Source organism: Papio anubis, chromosome 13 (assembly GCF_008728515.1).
Source record: "Papio anubis isolate 15944 chromosome 13, Panubis1.0, whole genome shotgun sequence".
NCBI classification, from domain to species: domain Eukaryota; kingdom Metazoa; phylum Chordata; class Mammalia; order Primates; family Cercopithecidae; genus Papio; species Papio anubis.
Window position 1 is genome coordinate 46444321 of NC_044988.1, and position 16551 is coordinate 46460871.

Consider the following 16551-nt stretch of genomic DNA (forward strand, 5'->3'; position numbering starts at 1 on the left):
TAGTTTTTTATTTTTTTTCTTTTGTTCATTTGTTTGTTTGTTTTTAAAATAGTACTTTAAGCTCTAGGGTACATGTGCACAACGTGCAGGTTTGTTACATATGTATACATGTGCCATGTTGGTGTGCTGTACCCGTTAACTTGTCATTTACATTAGGTATATCTCCTAATGCCATCCCTCCCCACTTCCCCACCTATGAGGGGCACTGGTGTGTGATGTTCCCCGCCCTGTGTCCAAGTGTTCTCATTGTTCAATTCCCACCTATGACTGAGAACATGTGGTGTTTGGTTTTCTGTCCTTGCGATAGTTTGCTGAGAATGATGGTTTCCAGCTGCATCCATGTCCCTACAAAGGACATGAACTCATCCTTTTTTATGGCTGCATAGTATTCCATGGTGTATATGTGCCACATTTTCTTAATCCAGTCCATCATCGATGGACATTTGGGTTGATTCCAAGTCTTTGCTATTGTGAATAGTGCGGCAATAAACATACGTGTACATGTGTCTTTATAGCAGCATGATTTATAATTCTTTGCGTGTATGCCCAGTAATGGGATGGCTAGGTCAAATGGTATTTCCAGTTCTAGATCCTTGAGGAATCGCCACACTGTCTTCCACAATGATTGAACTAGTTTACAGTCCCACCGACAGTGTAAAAACGTTCCTATTTCTCCACATCCTCTCCAGCACCTATTGTTTCCTGACTTTTTAATGATCGCCATTCTAACTGGTGTGAGATGGTATCTCACTGTGGTTTTGATTTGCATTTCTCTGATGGCCAGTGAACATTCCATGGTCATGGATGGGAAGAATCAATATCATGAAAGTGTTCATAATCCCCAAGGTAATTTATAGATTCAGTGCCGTCCCCATCAAGCTACCAGTGACTTCCTTCACAGAATTGGAAAAACTACTTTAAAGTTCATATGGAACCAAAAAAGAGCCCACACTGCCAAGACAATCCTAAGCCAAAAGAACAAAGCTGGAGGCATCACCCTACCTGGCTTTTGACTTTTTAAGAGTATGAGAGCCCTTCTGTAGTCCCCAGTTTCATTATCTGAGTTTGAATTCTTTCCACTGCTAAGCGTAACAATGCATTTAGTCCTAACTGTCAGTAGTTGAACATCTGCCATCTCTGTATATGTTGGGCAAAAAGATAGAGTAACTTTTTAAAAAGGCTTGCTTTCCCACCCTTCCTCCTTCTGCCCTTTCCTCCCCTCTGTCTTCCTCTCCTTCCTCCATCTAATTGTCTGCCTTTGCTGTCTATCTATGATTGTCCTTTTTTGCAGATAAATAGGAATTTCTAGTGCTTTACCTAAAACTTGGTGTTTATGTTTGGAAATAATGAATGTATGGTATTTATGTTGGCATACTTTATTTAGATATATATATATATATATATATATATATATTTTCTTTGCAAAAGTAATTACAATTAATTTTATATTGTATCTTTAAAACATCTAATTTTAAAATCCTTTCACAATGAAAAAAGATGTAGAGAATGATCAGGAGGAAAAGATCAACTTTCAAGAACTTTAGGTACATTTCACTACAGTCAAGAGAACGGAACATGATCTGAGTCTCAAACTTTGGAAAACTATTTTGATGTCTTTGAAGTACTGTCCTTTCTTCTGTATGTGCACTTCAAACAGAGAAAACAGGGAAATAAGTATATGTCTATAATTTATTGTGATTAATATCAAAATAAATGAGTTCTTTTTTGTTCATCTACTGTATTACTTTATTGTACAATAATTTAATAACTAAATGTTTTATACATATCTTCTAGTTTATTTACTTCACATTCTTAACTTTTATACCAAGAGGCCATGACATTTTTAAGTTTCTGAAGAAAAATCCGTGACTGGTATAAAAGTTATTGTTTGTGTTAAAATTATTTTAAGTAAGTGAAAAAATTAAAACAGTATTAGTTTTTCTCTGTCATTTTGTAGAATAGTTAAATATAACATGTTTTGTTACATTTAGTATTTATTATGTTTGATTATTGATATAAGCACTCTAATTTTAGGCCTTTGAAGACAATTTAATTGAAGCAAGGAAAGAAGTTGAAGTATCACAGAGTAAATATAATGCTCTATCATTACAGTTGAGTAATAAACAGACTGAACTTATCCAGAAGGATATGGATATTACCCTGGTCAGGCAAGTATATTCAATTTTTAATTTAACATTATAGAAATGTCATTAGTCATTCAGAATGATAGCATTTATACTTATTACTAACACTGTAAAATAATAACTATGTTTTCTATGGTTATATATGTTTGTGCATTGAGAATCTGGAGTTATTTACACTAAATTGAAAAATTGCCTGGGAGAATGAGTGGGTATACAGGATTGGACAAGCATGGTCAAGGGGTACCCTAGTTTCAGTTTTTAACAAGGACATTGTAATTCTTTCATTCATTGTTTTCTTCTAACATTTCTAGCTATGTGTTACATGATACTCATATTGTTACAGTGAACAATAATAACTGAGAAACAAATTTTGACTTTTAATTTTATTATGTTCTATATAGTTTCAGTTTGTAAAGCAGTCTTTCTATATCAACATAATTGATTTTATAATACTTTTCATAAAGTTGGATTACTTGAAAAAGTAAGCACGATACACTTGTGTTTCTAAGTGTTTTTTAAAGATGTTAAAACTATTAATTTACTTTATAATTACCTTTTTCAGAAAATAGTATGAGAGAGAATAAATTAAGACAGAACTTTTCCTTGGTTCATAGATCAATATCTGTCTGTCTGTCCACACGCATGAATGGACATGCATGCATATTTGTATGTATGTGTTTATTTATTTTGGTAGCACCAGAGCATGGGATCGAAGGTATGCTTCTAGAGGTATATAATAGACTTTGAATATATAATTTATTTTAATTTAAAACTAAGTGATATATAAATGATGGATACATCTCTGCCATTTTGGTACACATTGGGTGGAGTTCTTTGGTAAAACTTATCTGGGAATTTTCCTTCATGATAGTGGGCATTGGTAAGGGGGTCAATTTAGTGCTGTTTATCAGGTAGTTTTTATGGTTCCATTGGGTAAAATACAGTTTTGTAAATTTGTGCCATTGTGAATTTAGTTTGGATGAGAAACTGTTTACCATTATTGAAGCCAGTAAAATTAAAATGAATTAGAACATTAACAGATTCCTTGTATCACATTTAAAAACTTTTTCATCATAAGGGTGAGGAAAAGTATAAACTTCATAGATGACAAACTGGTTGACATATCAGCTCATATTGTAATTATTTTTAAAACAATAGTGAAGTCAGAAAAGTAATTCTAAATAGGAATAGAACCTTAGATTTGGATGGAATTTAAAAATTTTTATTTATTCATATCCTCTTCCCAATAAGATAGCATACATAGCATTAAGTCTTTCCTTGAAACTTAGTTTAAAAGTTTCTCATGCTTTTCAATACTGCTGTTTTCATTTTATATTTTTTAAATTTTTGAACATTGTTTTACATGTACTTAGTTGGAATTTGCCTTTTTATAATTCCCACCCATTTATTATAGTTTTATTATCTGGAGAATCTCAGAAACAATCTACTCCCTATTCTATAACATAACTCAGTGGTCTTAGACAGTTCTCAGTGACAAAACTTTTTCACTAATTGATCAACTACTCCTATTTCTTACATAAACTCTTCATGTACATGTTTCACAGATGTTATCATATTTTGGATTACCTTTCTGACTGTTTTCCATATTGTCAATCTTCTTCTTAAAATATAACATCTAGAACTGCATAAGATATTTCAACAAAGACCTTTCCATTTTAGAGTATGATGGTGCTAGGCTATTACAACAAATATGGTGTTCGTTCTAGGATATAGTGCAGTGTTAAGGACATGGGATATAACAACTATGTTTTCTTCTACATTTTGCATGAGTTTGTATATTTAAATTTAGTGTATTGCAAGAGCTGTAAGTTATTACAAATAAAGCAAGAATATCCTCACATGCACTTTTTCTTATACAATAGTAAAAGAATAATAGCTAGTGGGCCATGTGTAATTGTAAGAGTTTGATTATAAGGACTCAGAGAGGCATATGGCCTATGTGAATTAATGTAGGAACAAAAAAACCAAATACTTCATGTTCTCACTTATAAGTGGGAGCTAAACACTGAGCACCCATCGACATAAACTTAGGAGCAGTAGACACTGTGGACTACTAGACGGTAAAGGGAGTGAGGGTGCATGGGTGGAAAATCTACCTGTTGGGTACTATATTTACCACCTGGGTAACAGGATCCATACCCAAACTTCAGCATCAAGCAATAGAGCCAAGTAATAGTACCACACATGTACCCCCTGTATCTAAAATAAAAGCTGAAATTTTGAAAAAAAGGATTCACAGAGGAGAAGAATGATAGCACAGAGTTGGTAGTTTGGAGCAGTGTACTTTGTCTTGAATCCTCATTATAAGTTAGTAGTTGAGATGTCTACAGTGTGTCTCCTGAGTTATCTTGTATGAGGATTACTGTTGGATATACTGCGTGTCTTATTTCTTTCATCATTATTTCATTGGGAGAGGGTGGTTATGATATACCAGTCCCAGTTTATTGAATCTATGTTGTAATCAAGACATATAAAGCCATAATTGTGGAAAAAGTGGTCTAGGCACTTTCTTATTTGGATATACTTTTCCAATGATAAATGATAGAGCTACTGTTTCTGTATGGAGTCCCTTGTTTGAAGTTCATAGTCATTTATATTTTATTGAATATTTGATCCATGTCACCCATTGTGCTAAAGGATATTTTTGTGAACTCTACCTCAAATGATTTTTGCCTAGGTTACAGTATAAATAAGTATATACAGTCATTCCTTGGTATCTGTGGGGGATTGGTTTTAGGCCTCAATATGGATACCAAAATCTATAGATGCTCAAGCCCCTTACATAAAACGGCAATATTTGCACATAACTTATGTGCATCCTCCTGTATACTTCAAATCTTTAGATTACTTCTATTAATAATATCAAATACAGTGTAAATCCTATGTAAATAGTTGTTATACTGTATTTTTGTTTGTATTATTTTGTTGTTATATTTTTAAAATTATTGTTTTTGATCTATTGTTGGCTGAATTTGTGGAAGCAGAAACCACACATATGGAAGTCCAACTCTATGCATATATAATGATGTACATGTCTGTAATCTATATAGAGCATATGGATATATTTACCTAGCTATGGCATAAAAAAGGATAACCGATTAAATTGCCTAACCAAAACTTTTGCCTGAATAGGTAATGGTTCTACAATTGAGGTGAGAATTTTTGTTAGAAATTGAGTCAAGACAGTGCAGTCATAATTTTGGTTCAGAAAATCTTCAGACAGAATCCTGAAATTGGATTAATACATCTGGATTGCTGGTTTTCTCAGATGCTTAGCAGAAGCAAGTGAGTTTTCTTTGGAGAATGATAAAATAATCTGGACTTAAATTATATCTAAAGTTTTACAAAGTAAGGTCTAGCACATAGTCAGAAATAACAAGTATGTAGTAAGGAAAGAAGAATAAAAAGATACAAGACCTAGAAATGAAAGCAGAAATCCTAGTTATTTGCTAAAACATGATTAATTCACGTAGATAACCCAAAATAATTTATATATAGTTTAATAAGTTTATCATGCTTGGTGGATACATGGTCAGTATATAAAACTTAATTGCATTTTTATACCAGCAAAACATATTAGGAAATAAACTTAAGAAGAATTTACAATATTACTGGAGGTATGAAAAGCAAATCTAATGAAAAATGTGTGTTACCTCTATTCAGAGAATTCTACAAACATTGAGAAAAGTAAAAGATCTAATATGTTCAGGGAAATAACAAAGTTCATGGTTTGGAAGACTCACTATGATAAAGATACCAGTTCTCTCTGAATAGATAATAGATTCAGAAAATACTGACCATGGATTATCAACAACCACCATTACCACCCTTAGCCAGAAGGGACAAGAATTAGTATCCTGTGACAGAAGCTGCCCAATAAGAGCAATAACCTTAGACAGAGGAACACAGGCACTATCAAACTGTGGCTCAGCAGAGAGTGAGCTGGGTAAATAAATATCCGGACCTCTTTCTCCTTTACCCTGGAATCACCAGCTAGTGCCTTCAACTGATGAAATTCATTCAGAGTCAGAAAACAAGGAGCAGTATAATCTAGTCTTTAGAGAGATTGGTCTCTTAGGCTAAACAGAGTAGAGATGATGAAGATTGGCCCATTCTCAGTTACTACTCTTCTTCAGAGCTTTTCTGGCCATTATTCCCTGTTAGTCTTTGCACATAAACTTTAGAGTAAACTTGCTTATTTTTTCTTGGTATATTATTAGCACATAAAATTTACAATAATCTAAGGAGAATTGACATCTTTATGGTGTTCAGTCTTCTTGTCCCAGAGTGTGGTGTGTCATTTCATTTGTTTCAGTCTACCTCTGTGTCTTTCCTCATACAGGTTTTGAACATTTCTCATTAAATTTATTCCTAGCTCTTTCTTGTTTCTTGTTACTATTTTAAATGTAATTTTTCCTTCCCATATAGTTTTCAAATGATTTTTCTTTTATTGCATATAGTTTTACTGTGCAGTTGTTTTGGTGGATAAAAATTAGTTGTTTTATTTTTACTATGAATTGTGCTATAGTTATTTTGGTACAAATGATAAACGTGAATTATATAAAAATAAATACATGCAGTACAGAAAAGTATAAGGAAGGTAAAAGAAAAAAAATTACACTAAAAATGTATCCCTAGAGAAATAATAGCCATAAAATTTTGTGATCATTGTTCTAGATTTTTCTCAGTCCCTATTTATAAATTGAAGATTGAGTAGACGGACATTTTTAAATAAAAGGGACTATATTGCACATGCTCTTTTGGTAACTAATAATTTTAGTTTTTTTTTTCATATAATGAAACAATAAGGCTCTCTGTGAACTTGAGGAGATTATTACATCTTAGATAATTAGTTTTTCTCTATAAGGAACACTATCTTTCTAAAACTAAGAACAAACTGATATGAAAAACCTTGGAGATTCATGATTTTTTTTTAAACTACATTTCATCTCTAGTTGATTTTGGCACTCTGCTCTACATACTCTGGAAATGAGCACATAAATTCAACCATTTTGACTCCCTCCAATTTGTATCTTAAGAATTATAGCATTTATCTCCTCTTGTATAACCACAGTGAACACAGATGTTTAGGCATAATTCTATATAGTACTTCAGTGTTTATCACTAAACTTTTTACTCTTGATTTGTTCATTCAGTACTGTTTGTTTTGATTCATCTCATGGGCCCGTTTTTACCAGGGCTTTCCCTATTGCTACCATATGCTTTCTGCCCCTGTTGGCATCCAATTTAGTCATGTGACTTATTTTGGCCAGTGAAATGAGAGTCTTTGCAAATGCTTTAAAGGAGCCATTGTTTGATTTGCCTTTGCTTTTCACCTTTTTCCAGGAGAATAGCCTATTTCCACTACAGTCTGATGCTCCAGTTTGGGTCTTAGAATAGAGAAAAGCAAATGTAATGTGAACAAGCCATAGATCTTTGTTTTGGGAAGGTATCAGTTTTTTTTTGTTTGGTTTTTTTTTTTTTTTTTTTTTTTTTTTTTATTGCAGAATATGTAGAGAAGCTCTTCAAAACCCTCTGTTAGTGTTTCCTATCAAACCTGCTCTTTAAAGGGATATTCCTAATTTAATCACATGGCCTACTTACAGTATCACTGATATGGTTTGAATATTTGTCCCATCCAAAGTTAATGTTCAAATTTAATCCTCAGTGTGGCAGAATTCGGACATTGGGACTTTAAGAGGCCATTGGGTCATGAGGGCTCTGCCCTCATGAATGAATTAATCCATTCTCATGAATGAATTAATCCACTTAGGTATTAATGGGTTATTATGGGAATGCAACTGTTGGCCTTATAAGAGGAAGAGAGACCTGAGTTAGTATGCTCAGCCTCTTCGCCATATGATGTCTGGCACTGCCTCAGGACTCTGCATAGAGTCCCCACGAGGAAGAAGGCCCTCAGCAGATGGAACCCTTCAACCTTGGACTTCTGTAAGAATAACTGTAAGAAATAAATTCATTTTTCTTTGTAAATTATCCAGTTTTAGGGATTCTGTTGTAACTAACAAAAATGGACTAAAACAATCACTGGTAAATGAAAGATTGTTAGGTTTATATTTCAGCAGTACAATAATATTCTACACAACTTAATATCCGTCATGAGATGGGAAGAAGTATTGTTGGTTCTCAGCATCTTCTCTTTCAGCTAACCTAGATTTTCCTTAATCCTCTTTCATCTGTATCTAGAGGAGCTTCTCAAGTTTGAAGGTAACAATTTTATGTTTCATAACTTTGATTTTGCTTGTAACTACTCTCATTATGGATTTAAAGCTGTGATGGCATTTTGTTTTCTTTGTATCAATTCTTTTTTATCTTTTTCATTTCATTCATTCAACAACTGTTTTCACAGAGCCTGAGTCAGGGATTACATACTGATTACTTGGGAGATTCACTTCCAGTACAGAGTGGGCAAAAGAACAAGAATCTGAGGCAGGGAAGGATAAAAAGTAATTTGAGGTAATGCATTGTTGTTCTGGCCATTGCTTCATGATAAACCATGAAGACATCAGGTCACTGACTTAGCCACTCAAGAACTGAGAAACCATGCCGTAGAGCAAGCCATCAGATGGAAGAAGATAATTTATCTCTCTGGTTTCCTTTTGTGTTTTGTCTTCCGGTTTGTTGCTCATACTACCCCTGTATAGTAGCATTGTTTATCCCAGTCTGGAAATGGTAAATGGAGAAAAAGACTGTAGGCGTGCAGCTCATTATCCTCCCGTGATGGAGTCATATGAACTGTATATATTTGGTAGGCTGATGTATCTATTAGTAGGCTGAGGCAGAAAAATGGACTCAAAATTCTAGTAGCTAGCTGAGGTTGAATCTCAAAAGATGTATGTGTCCCATACAACAACAAATACTTAATAAGAGACAGGAACTGTCCTAGGTGCTCTGTTTATAGCAGTGAACAAGAAAGTTCCTGCCCTCACAGAGATGTCCTTACATCTTGGCTTTCTATTGGTATTTCACAGGGGAATGATGGCTTACTTTTTGTACTTCTTCACTCTTCTTCTAAGTTCTTATGTTACTCCTACTGAGAAGTATACTCTTCCTCTGAGTATGCACAATTACATTTCATTTTTCTTAATTTTATTCCCCCTATCCCTTTAGATGTCCTATTTTTCTTTTTTTAAAAAATTTAATTTTGTTTCAAGTTCTAGGATACATGTGCAGGTTTGTTACATAGTAAATATGTGCCATGGTGGTTTGCAGCACCTATCAATCTTATCACCTAGGTATTAAGCCCCACATATGTTAGCTGTTTATCCTGATGCTCTCCCTCCCCACACACACCACCCTCCCCACTGACAGGCCCCAGTGTGTATTTTTCCTCTATCTATATCCATGTGTTCTCATTGTTCAGCTCCCACTACATGCAGTGTTTAGATTTGTGTTCCTGCGTTAGTTTGCTGGCGATAATGGCTTCCAGCTCCATCTGTGTCCGTGCAAAGGACATGATCTCGTTGCTTTTTATGGCTGCATCATATTCCATGTTGTATATGTACCACATTTTCTCTATCCAGTCTGTCTTTGATGGCATTTGGGTTGATTCGATGTCTTTGCTATTGTGAATAGTGCTGCAATGAACATAACACGTGTATGTATCTTTATAATAGAATGATTTATATTCTTTTTGGTATATACCCAGTAATGGGATTGCTGGGTCAAATGGTGTTTCTGGTTCTAGGTCTTTGAGGAATCGCCGCACTGTCTTCCACAATGGTTGCACTAATATACATTCCCACCAGCAGTGTAAAAGCATTCCTGTTTCTCCACAGCCTCGCTAGAATCTGTTTTTTTTTTTTTTTTTTTTTTTTGGAGATGGAGTCTCGCTCTGTCACCAGGCTGGAGTGCAGTGGAGCGATCTCGGCTCACTGCAACTTATGCCTCCCCAGTTCAAGCAATTCATATGTCTCAGTCTCCTGAGTAGCTGGGACTACAGGTGTGTGCCACCATGCCCAGCTAGTTTTTGTATTTTTAGTAGAGATGGGGTTTCACTATGTTGGCCAGGATGGTCTCGATCTCTTGACTTTGTGATCCACCTACCTCGGCCTCCTGAAGTACTGGGATTACAGGAGTGAGACACCGTGCCTGGCTGACTTCTTAATAATATCCATTCTGACTGGTGTGTGATGGTATCTTACTGTGGTTTTGATTTGCATTTCTCTAATGATCAGTGATGTTGAGCTTTTTTTCATGTTTGTTGGCATCATAAATGTCTTCTTTCGAGAAGTGTCTATTCATGTCCTTTGCCCACTTTTTAATGGGGTTGTTTGTTTTTTTCTGGTAAATTTGTTTAAGTTCCTTGTAGATTCTGGATATTAGCCCTTTGTCAGATGGATGGATTGCAAAAATTTTCTCCCATTGTGTAGGTTGCCTGTTCACTTGATGCTAGTTTCTTTTGCTGTGCAGAAGCTCTTTAGTTTAGTTAGATAGCATTTGTCCATTTTTGCTTTTGTTACAATTGCTTTTGATGTTTTTGTCATGAAATCTTTGCCTGTGCCTATATCCTGAATGGTTGGATGAGATTTCCTTCTAGGATTTTTATACTTTTGGGTTTTCCATTTAATGAGTCTTTAACCTATCTTGAATTAATTTTTGTATAAGGTGTAAGGATGGGGTCCAGTTTCAGTTTTCTGCTTATGGCTAGCCAGCTTTCCCAGCAGCATTTATTAAATAGGGGATCCTTTTCCCATTGCTTGTTTTTGTCAGGTTTGTCAAAGATCAGATGGTTGTAGATTTGCGGTCTTATTTCTGAGATCTCTATTCTGTTCTTTTGGTCCATGTGTCTATTTTTGTACCAGTACCATGTTGTTTTGCTTACTGTTGCCCTGTAGTATCGTTTGAAGTTGGGTAGTGTGATGCTGCGGGCTTTGTTCTTTTTGCTTAGGATTGTCTTGGCTATACGGGCTCTTTTTTGGTTCCATATGAATTTTAATGTAGTTTTTTCTAAACCTGTGAAGAATGTTAATGGTAGTTTAATGGGAATAGCATTGAATCTATAAATTACTTTGGGCAGTATGGCCATTTTCATGATATCGATTCTTTCTATCCATGATGGAATATTTTTTCATTTGTTTTTGCCCTCTCTTATTTCCTTGAGCAGTGGTTTGTAGTTCTCCTTGAAGAGGTCCTTCACTCCTTCACTTCCCTTATTAGCTGTATTCCTAGGCATTTTATTCTTTTTGTAGCATTTGTGAATGGGAGTTCATTCATGATTGGGCTTTCTGCTTGTCTATTGTTGGTGTTTGGGAATGGTTGTGATTTTTGCAATTCATTTTGTATCCTGAGACTTTGCTGAAGTTGCATATCAATTTAGAAAACTTTTGGGCTGTCACAATGGAGTTTTCTAGATATAGAATCATGTCATCTGCAAACAGAGACAGTTTGACTTCCTCTCTTCCCGTTTGAATACCTTTTGTTTCTTTGTCTTGCCTGACTGCCGTGGCCAGAACTTCCAATACTATGTTCAATAGAAGTGGTGAGAGAGGGCATCCTTGTCTTGTGCCAGTTTTCAAGGGAAATGCTTCCAGCTTTTGCCCATTCAGTATGATATTGGCTGTGGGTTTGTCATAAATGGCTCTTATTATTTTTAGGTATGTTCAGTCAATACCTAGTTTATTGAGAGTTTTTAACATGAAGGGATGTTGAATTTTATCGAAGGCCTTTTCTGTGTCTGTTGAGATAATCATGTGTTTTTTTGTCTTTAGTTCTGTTTATGTGATGAATTAGATTTATTGATTTGTGTATGTTGAACCAGCCTTGCATTCTGGGGATGAAACTGACTTGATCGTAGTGGATAAACTTTATGAATGTGCTGCTGTATTCAGTTTGCCAGTATTTTATTGAGGATTTTGTTTGTTTGTTTGTTTGTTTGAGACAGAGTTTTGCTCTTGTTGCCCAGGATGGAGTGCAATGGCATGACCTTGGTTCACTGCAACCTCCACCTCCCAGTTATTAAATTTCCCTCTTACCACTGCTGTAGCTGCATCCCAGAGACTCTGTGTGTTGTCTCTTTGTTCTCAGTGGTTTCAAAGAACTTCTTGATTTCTGCCTTAATTTCATTATTTACCCAGGAGTCATTCAGGAGCAGGTTGTTCAATTTCCATGTAGTTTTGTGTTTTGAGTGGGTTTCTTTATCTTGAGTTATAATTTGATTGTGCTGTTTTCTGAGAGCCTGTTATGATTTCAGTTCTTTTGTATTTGCTGAGGAGTGTTTTACTTACAAGTACGTGATCGATTTTACAGTAAGTGCTGTGTGTCGCCAAGAAGAATATATATTCTGTTGTTTTTGGGTAGAGAGTTCTGTAGATATTTATCAGGTCCACTTGATCCAGAGCTGAGTTCACGTCCCAAGTACCCTTATTAATTTCATCTTGATGATCTGTCTAATAATGACAGTGGGGTGATAAGTCTCCCACTATTATTGTGTGGGAGTCTAAGTGTCTTTGTAGGTCTCTAAGAGCTTGTTTTATAAATCTGGGTGCTCCTGTATTAGGTGCATATATATTTAGGATAGTTAGCTCTTCTCATTGAATTGAACCCTTTACCATTACGTAATGCCCCCTTTTGTCTTTTCTGATCTCTGTTGGTTTAAACTGTATTTTGTCAGAAACTAGGATTGCAGATCTTGCTTTTTTCTGCTTTCCATTTGCTTGGTATATTTTCCTCCATTCCTTTATTTTGAGCCTATGTGTGTCTTTGCATGTGAGATGGGTCTCTTAAATCCAGCACACTGATGTGTCTTGACTCTATCCAGCTTGCCATTCTGTGTCTTTTAATTGGGGGCATTTAGCCCATTTACATTTAAGGTTAATATTGTTATCTGTGAATTTGATCCTGTTATGATGGTAGCTGGTTATTTATCAGACTTAGTGATGTAGTTGCTTTTTAGTGTCATTGGTCTTTGTACTTCAGTGTGTTTTTGCAGTGGCTAGTAGTGGTTTTTCCTTTTGATATTTAGTGCTTCCTTCAGGAGCTCTTGCTAGGTAGGCCTGGTGGTGACTAATTCCCTCAGCAGTTGCTTGTCTGAAAAGGATTTTATTTTTCCTTAGCTTATGAAGCTTAGTTTGGCTGGATATGAAATTCTGGGTTGGAAATCCTTTTCTTTAAGAATGTTGAATATTGGCCCCCAATCTCTTCTCACGTGTAGGGTTTCTGCTGAGAAGTTTGCTGTTAGTCTAATGGGTTTCCCTTTGTAGGTGACCTCACCTTTCTCTCTGGCTGCTGTTAACATTTTTTTCCCTTCATTTTGACCTTGGTGAATTTGATGATTATGTGTCTTAGGGCTGATCATCTCATGGAGTATCTTACTGGGGTTCTTTGGATTTCGTGAATTTGAATGTTTGCCTGTCAGGTTAGGGAAGTTCTCCTAGATGATATCGTGAAGTATGTTTTCCACCTTGGTTCTATTCTCCCCATCTCTTTCGGGTAGCCCAGTCAGTTATAGGTTCGGTATTTCTACGTAATCCTAAAGTTCGTGGAGGTTTTGTTTGTTTCTTTTCATTCTTTTTTCTCTCATCTTCTCTGCCTGTCTTATTTCAGCAAGAGAGTCTTTAAGTTCTGAAATTCTTTCCTCTGCTTGGTCAGCTTGGCTGTTGATACTTGTTGCATTGTGATGTTCTCAGGTTGTGTTTTTCAACTCCGTTAGGTTATTTATGTTCTTTTTAAACTGATTTTTCTGGTTAACAGCTCCTGTAGTGTTTTATCATGGTTCTTAGCTTCTTTGTATTGGGTTAGAACATGCTCCTTTAGCTCTCTAAGTTCATTAGTACCCACCTTCTGAGGCCTACTTGTGTCAGTTCATCCATCTCTGCCTCTGCCCAGTTCTGTGCATTTCCTGGAGAGGTATTATGATCATATGGAGAAGAGGCATTTTGACTTTTTGAGTTTTCATTGTTTTTTCATTGATTCTTCCTCATCTTTGTGAGTTTATCTAGCTTTGATCTTTCAGTTTGCAAGGACCTTTTTGTTGGATGCTGTTATTGTTGCTTTCTGTTTGTTTATTTTTCTTTTAACAGTCAGGCCCCTCTTCCATAGGGCTTCTGTGGTTTGCTGGGGGTCGTTCCAGAACCTATTCACTTGGATCCCTTCTGCACCTGGAGGTATCACCAGTGGAAGATGCAGAATAGCAAAGATGGCTGCCTGCTCCTTCCTCTGGCTGGGATCTTTGTCCCAGAGGGGCACCAACCTGATGCCAACAGGAATGCTCCTATATAAGGTGTCTGGCAACCCCTATTGGGGATCTCACCTAGTCTGGAGGCAGGGGATCTGGGACGTGCTTAATGAAGCATTCTGGCTGCCCCTTGGCAGAGCAGGTGTGCTGTGCTGTGGGGAATCCCACTCATCTGGACTGCCCGGATTCCTCAGAGCTAGCAGGGGGAAAGTCTAAGTCTGGTAATCTGTGAAGACTGTGGCCACCTCTCCCACTAGAGGCTTAGTCCCAGGGACATCAGAGTTCTGTCCCTAAACCCCTGGCTGCAGTTGCCAAAATTCCTGCAGGAAGGCCCCACCCAGTGAGGAGGGATGGGTAGGGTTCCGCCTGAAGAGGCAGTCTGGCCATGATCTGCCATAGCCATAGCCACTGTGTGTGCTGTGGGGAATTCCGTCTGGGTCCAAACCATCTAGTCTTCCTGGCACTGGCAGGGGAAGATTGGCAGACTGGAGCTGCAGTGATGGCTGTCACCCCTTGCCCCTGCTCCCCAGGAACTCAGGCATCTTAGGCAGCAGGCAGCCGCAGTGATGATCCACTAGGAAGTTGGTAGCTGTAGGTAGTCACCAACCCATTGGCTGCTGAGAGGCCACCAAGAGGCTGCCGAGAATCTGGACAGCTCTGCACTTGGGACCCAAGGCCCTGGTGGCATGGGCTCATGAGGGGGATCTTCTGATCTGTGGGTAGCACAGATCCATGGAAAACATGTGGTTTCCCAGGCAGAGTAGCTCCATCACTCACCATTTCCCTTGGCTGGTGGTAGGAGCTCCCCTTACCCTGTGTGGCTCTCAGGTGGGCCGTTGCACCACCCTGCTTTTCCTTGCTCTCTGTGGGTTGTGCCAGCTGCCTAGTCAGTCCCAATGAGGGAACTTGGATACCTCAGTTGCCAGTGCAGGATTCACTCATTGTTTTTGTTCTTTTTGGTGAGGGGCCTTCGACCACAGCTGTTTCTAGTCGACCATCTTGGCCCACCCTGTTTTTCTTTACTTATTTTCAAATGAGGAAAGGTGTAGACAAATTCATTGCTTTCCGCTGGTTCAGATGTATGAGTTTTGTGAGCTTTGCTTGCTTTTTATATTTGCAACATTGGTGTACATACCATCACTTCTACTTTTCTGAGGGTGGTGTGGGGAGACAGAGAGAAATAAACATATCTGCATAGTATAAGATTATGCTTCATTTCCACTTATTGAGAGCATGGCCAGAAAATAGTATGAGATAGTAGAGAAAAATGTACTTTTTCCCAAGTTGATTTTTAATTTGCAAAGCATCATAATAGTATGAGCATCTCCCTACTCTTCAGTGTATGTGTGTGTGTGTGTTTGTTTTTTGTTTGTTTTTTTTTTTGACGGAGTCTGGCTCTGTCATCCAGGTTGGAGAGCAGTGGTGTGATCTCGGCTCAGGTTCAAGTGATTCCTCTGCCTCAGCCTCAAGTGATTCCTCTGCCTCAGCCTCCTGAGTAGCTGGGACTACAGGTACATGCTACCACGCCCAGCTGATTTTTGTAATTTTAGTAGAGACGGGGTTTCACTGTTGGTCAGACTGGTCTTGAACTCCTGACCTCAGGCGATCCACCTGCCTTGGCCTCTGAAGTTCTGGGATTACAGATGTGAGCCACTGCGCCCTGCCTAGTGTGTTTCTTATGACTAAAGATACATATATTTTGTTGTACATTATCCTTAAATGAAGACCAGCTACTGATTCGGGCCTTCTCGTTAAGAAATACCAGATGTCTGCTAACATTGGAATATACATAAATTTGCTATGTTTTAACACTATATTGAAAGATAATTTGTTTTATGTTTATCATGTCTCCTTTCTAAATGCGACATTTTTTTAGGCCTCCTGGCTAACATGTCTTAACTATGATGGAATTTTTTCCTGCCCTGTTGCATATTTCCTTTGATAAATTTTGCTAATGTTATTAGTGAAAAATGGCAATAATCATCATGCCTGATTACTATGGGTCTTTTTTCCCCTCCTCTTGTATTACATTTCCTGAAGGCGTTGTGCCATTATTGATTCTCTTCTCTCCCCTTCCCCGTTTTTGACTGCTATTTTCTGCATGTTTCAGTTTTTTGAATTGTTACAGGAAAATGGTGTATATCCATGTATCTGTATGAATGCAGGGGGGGTAGTTGTGCTTTGAGAACATTA

At 37.1% G+C, this 16551-nt stretch overlaps 1 protein-coding gene across 2 annotated transcripts in view; it reads left to right on the top strand.

Moving 5' to 3' along the window:
* Positions 1 to 16551, top strand: part of CNTLN (centlein) — a 361398-nt gene that overhangs the window by 129228 nt on the left and 215619 nt on the right. For both annotated transcript variants that reach the window (XM_031654268.1, XM_031654269.1), the window contains exon 6: positions 2035 to 2168. In XM_031654268.1, coding sequence (XP_031510128.1) covers positions 2035 to 2168 — 134 coding nt within the window. The remainder of the gene's footprint in view (positions 1 to 2034; positions 2169 to 16551) is intronic.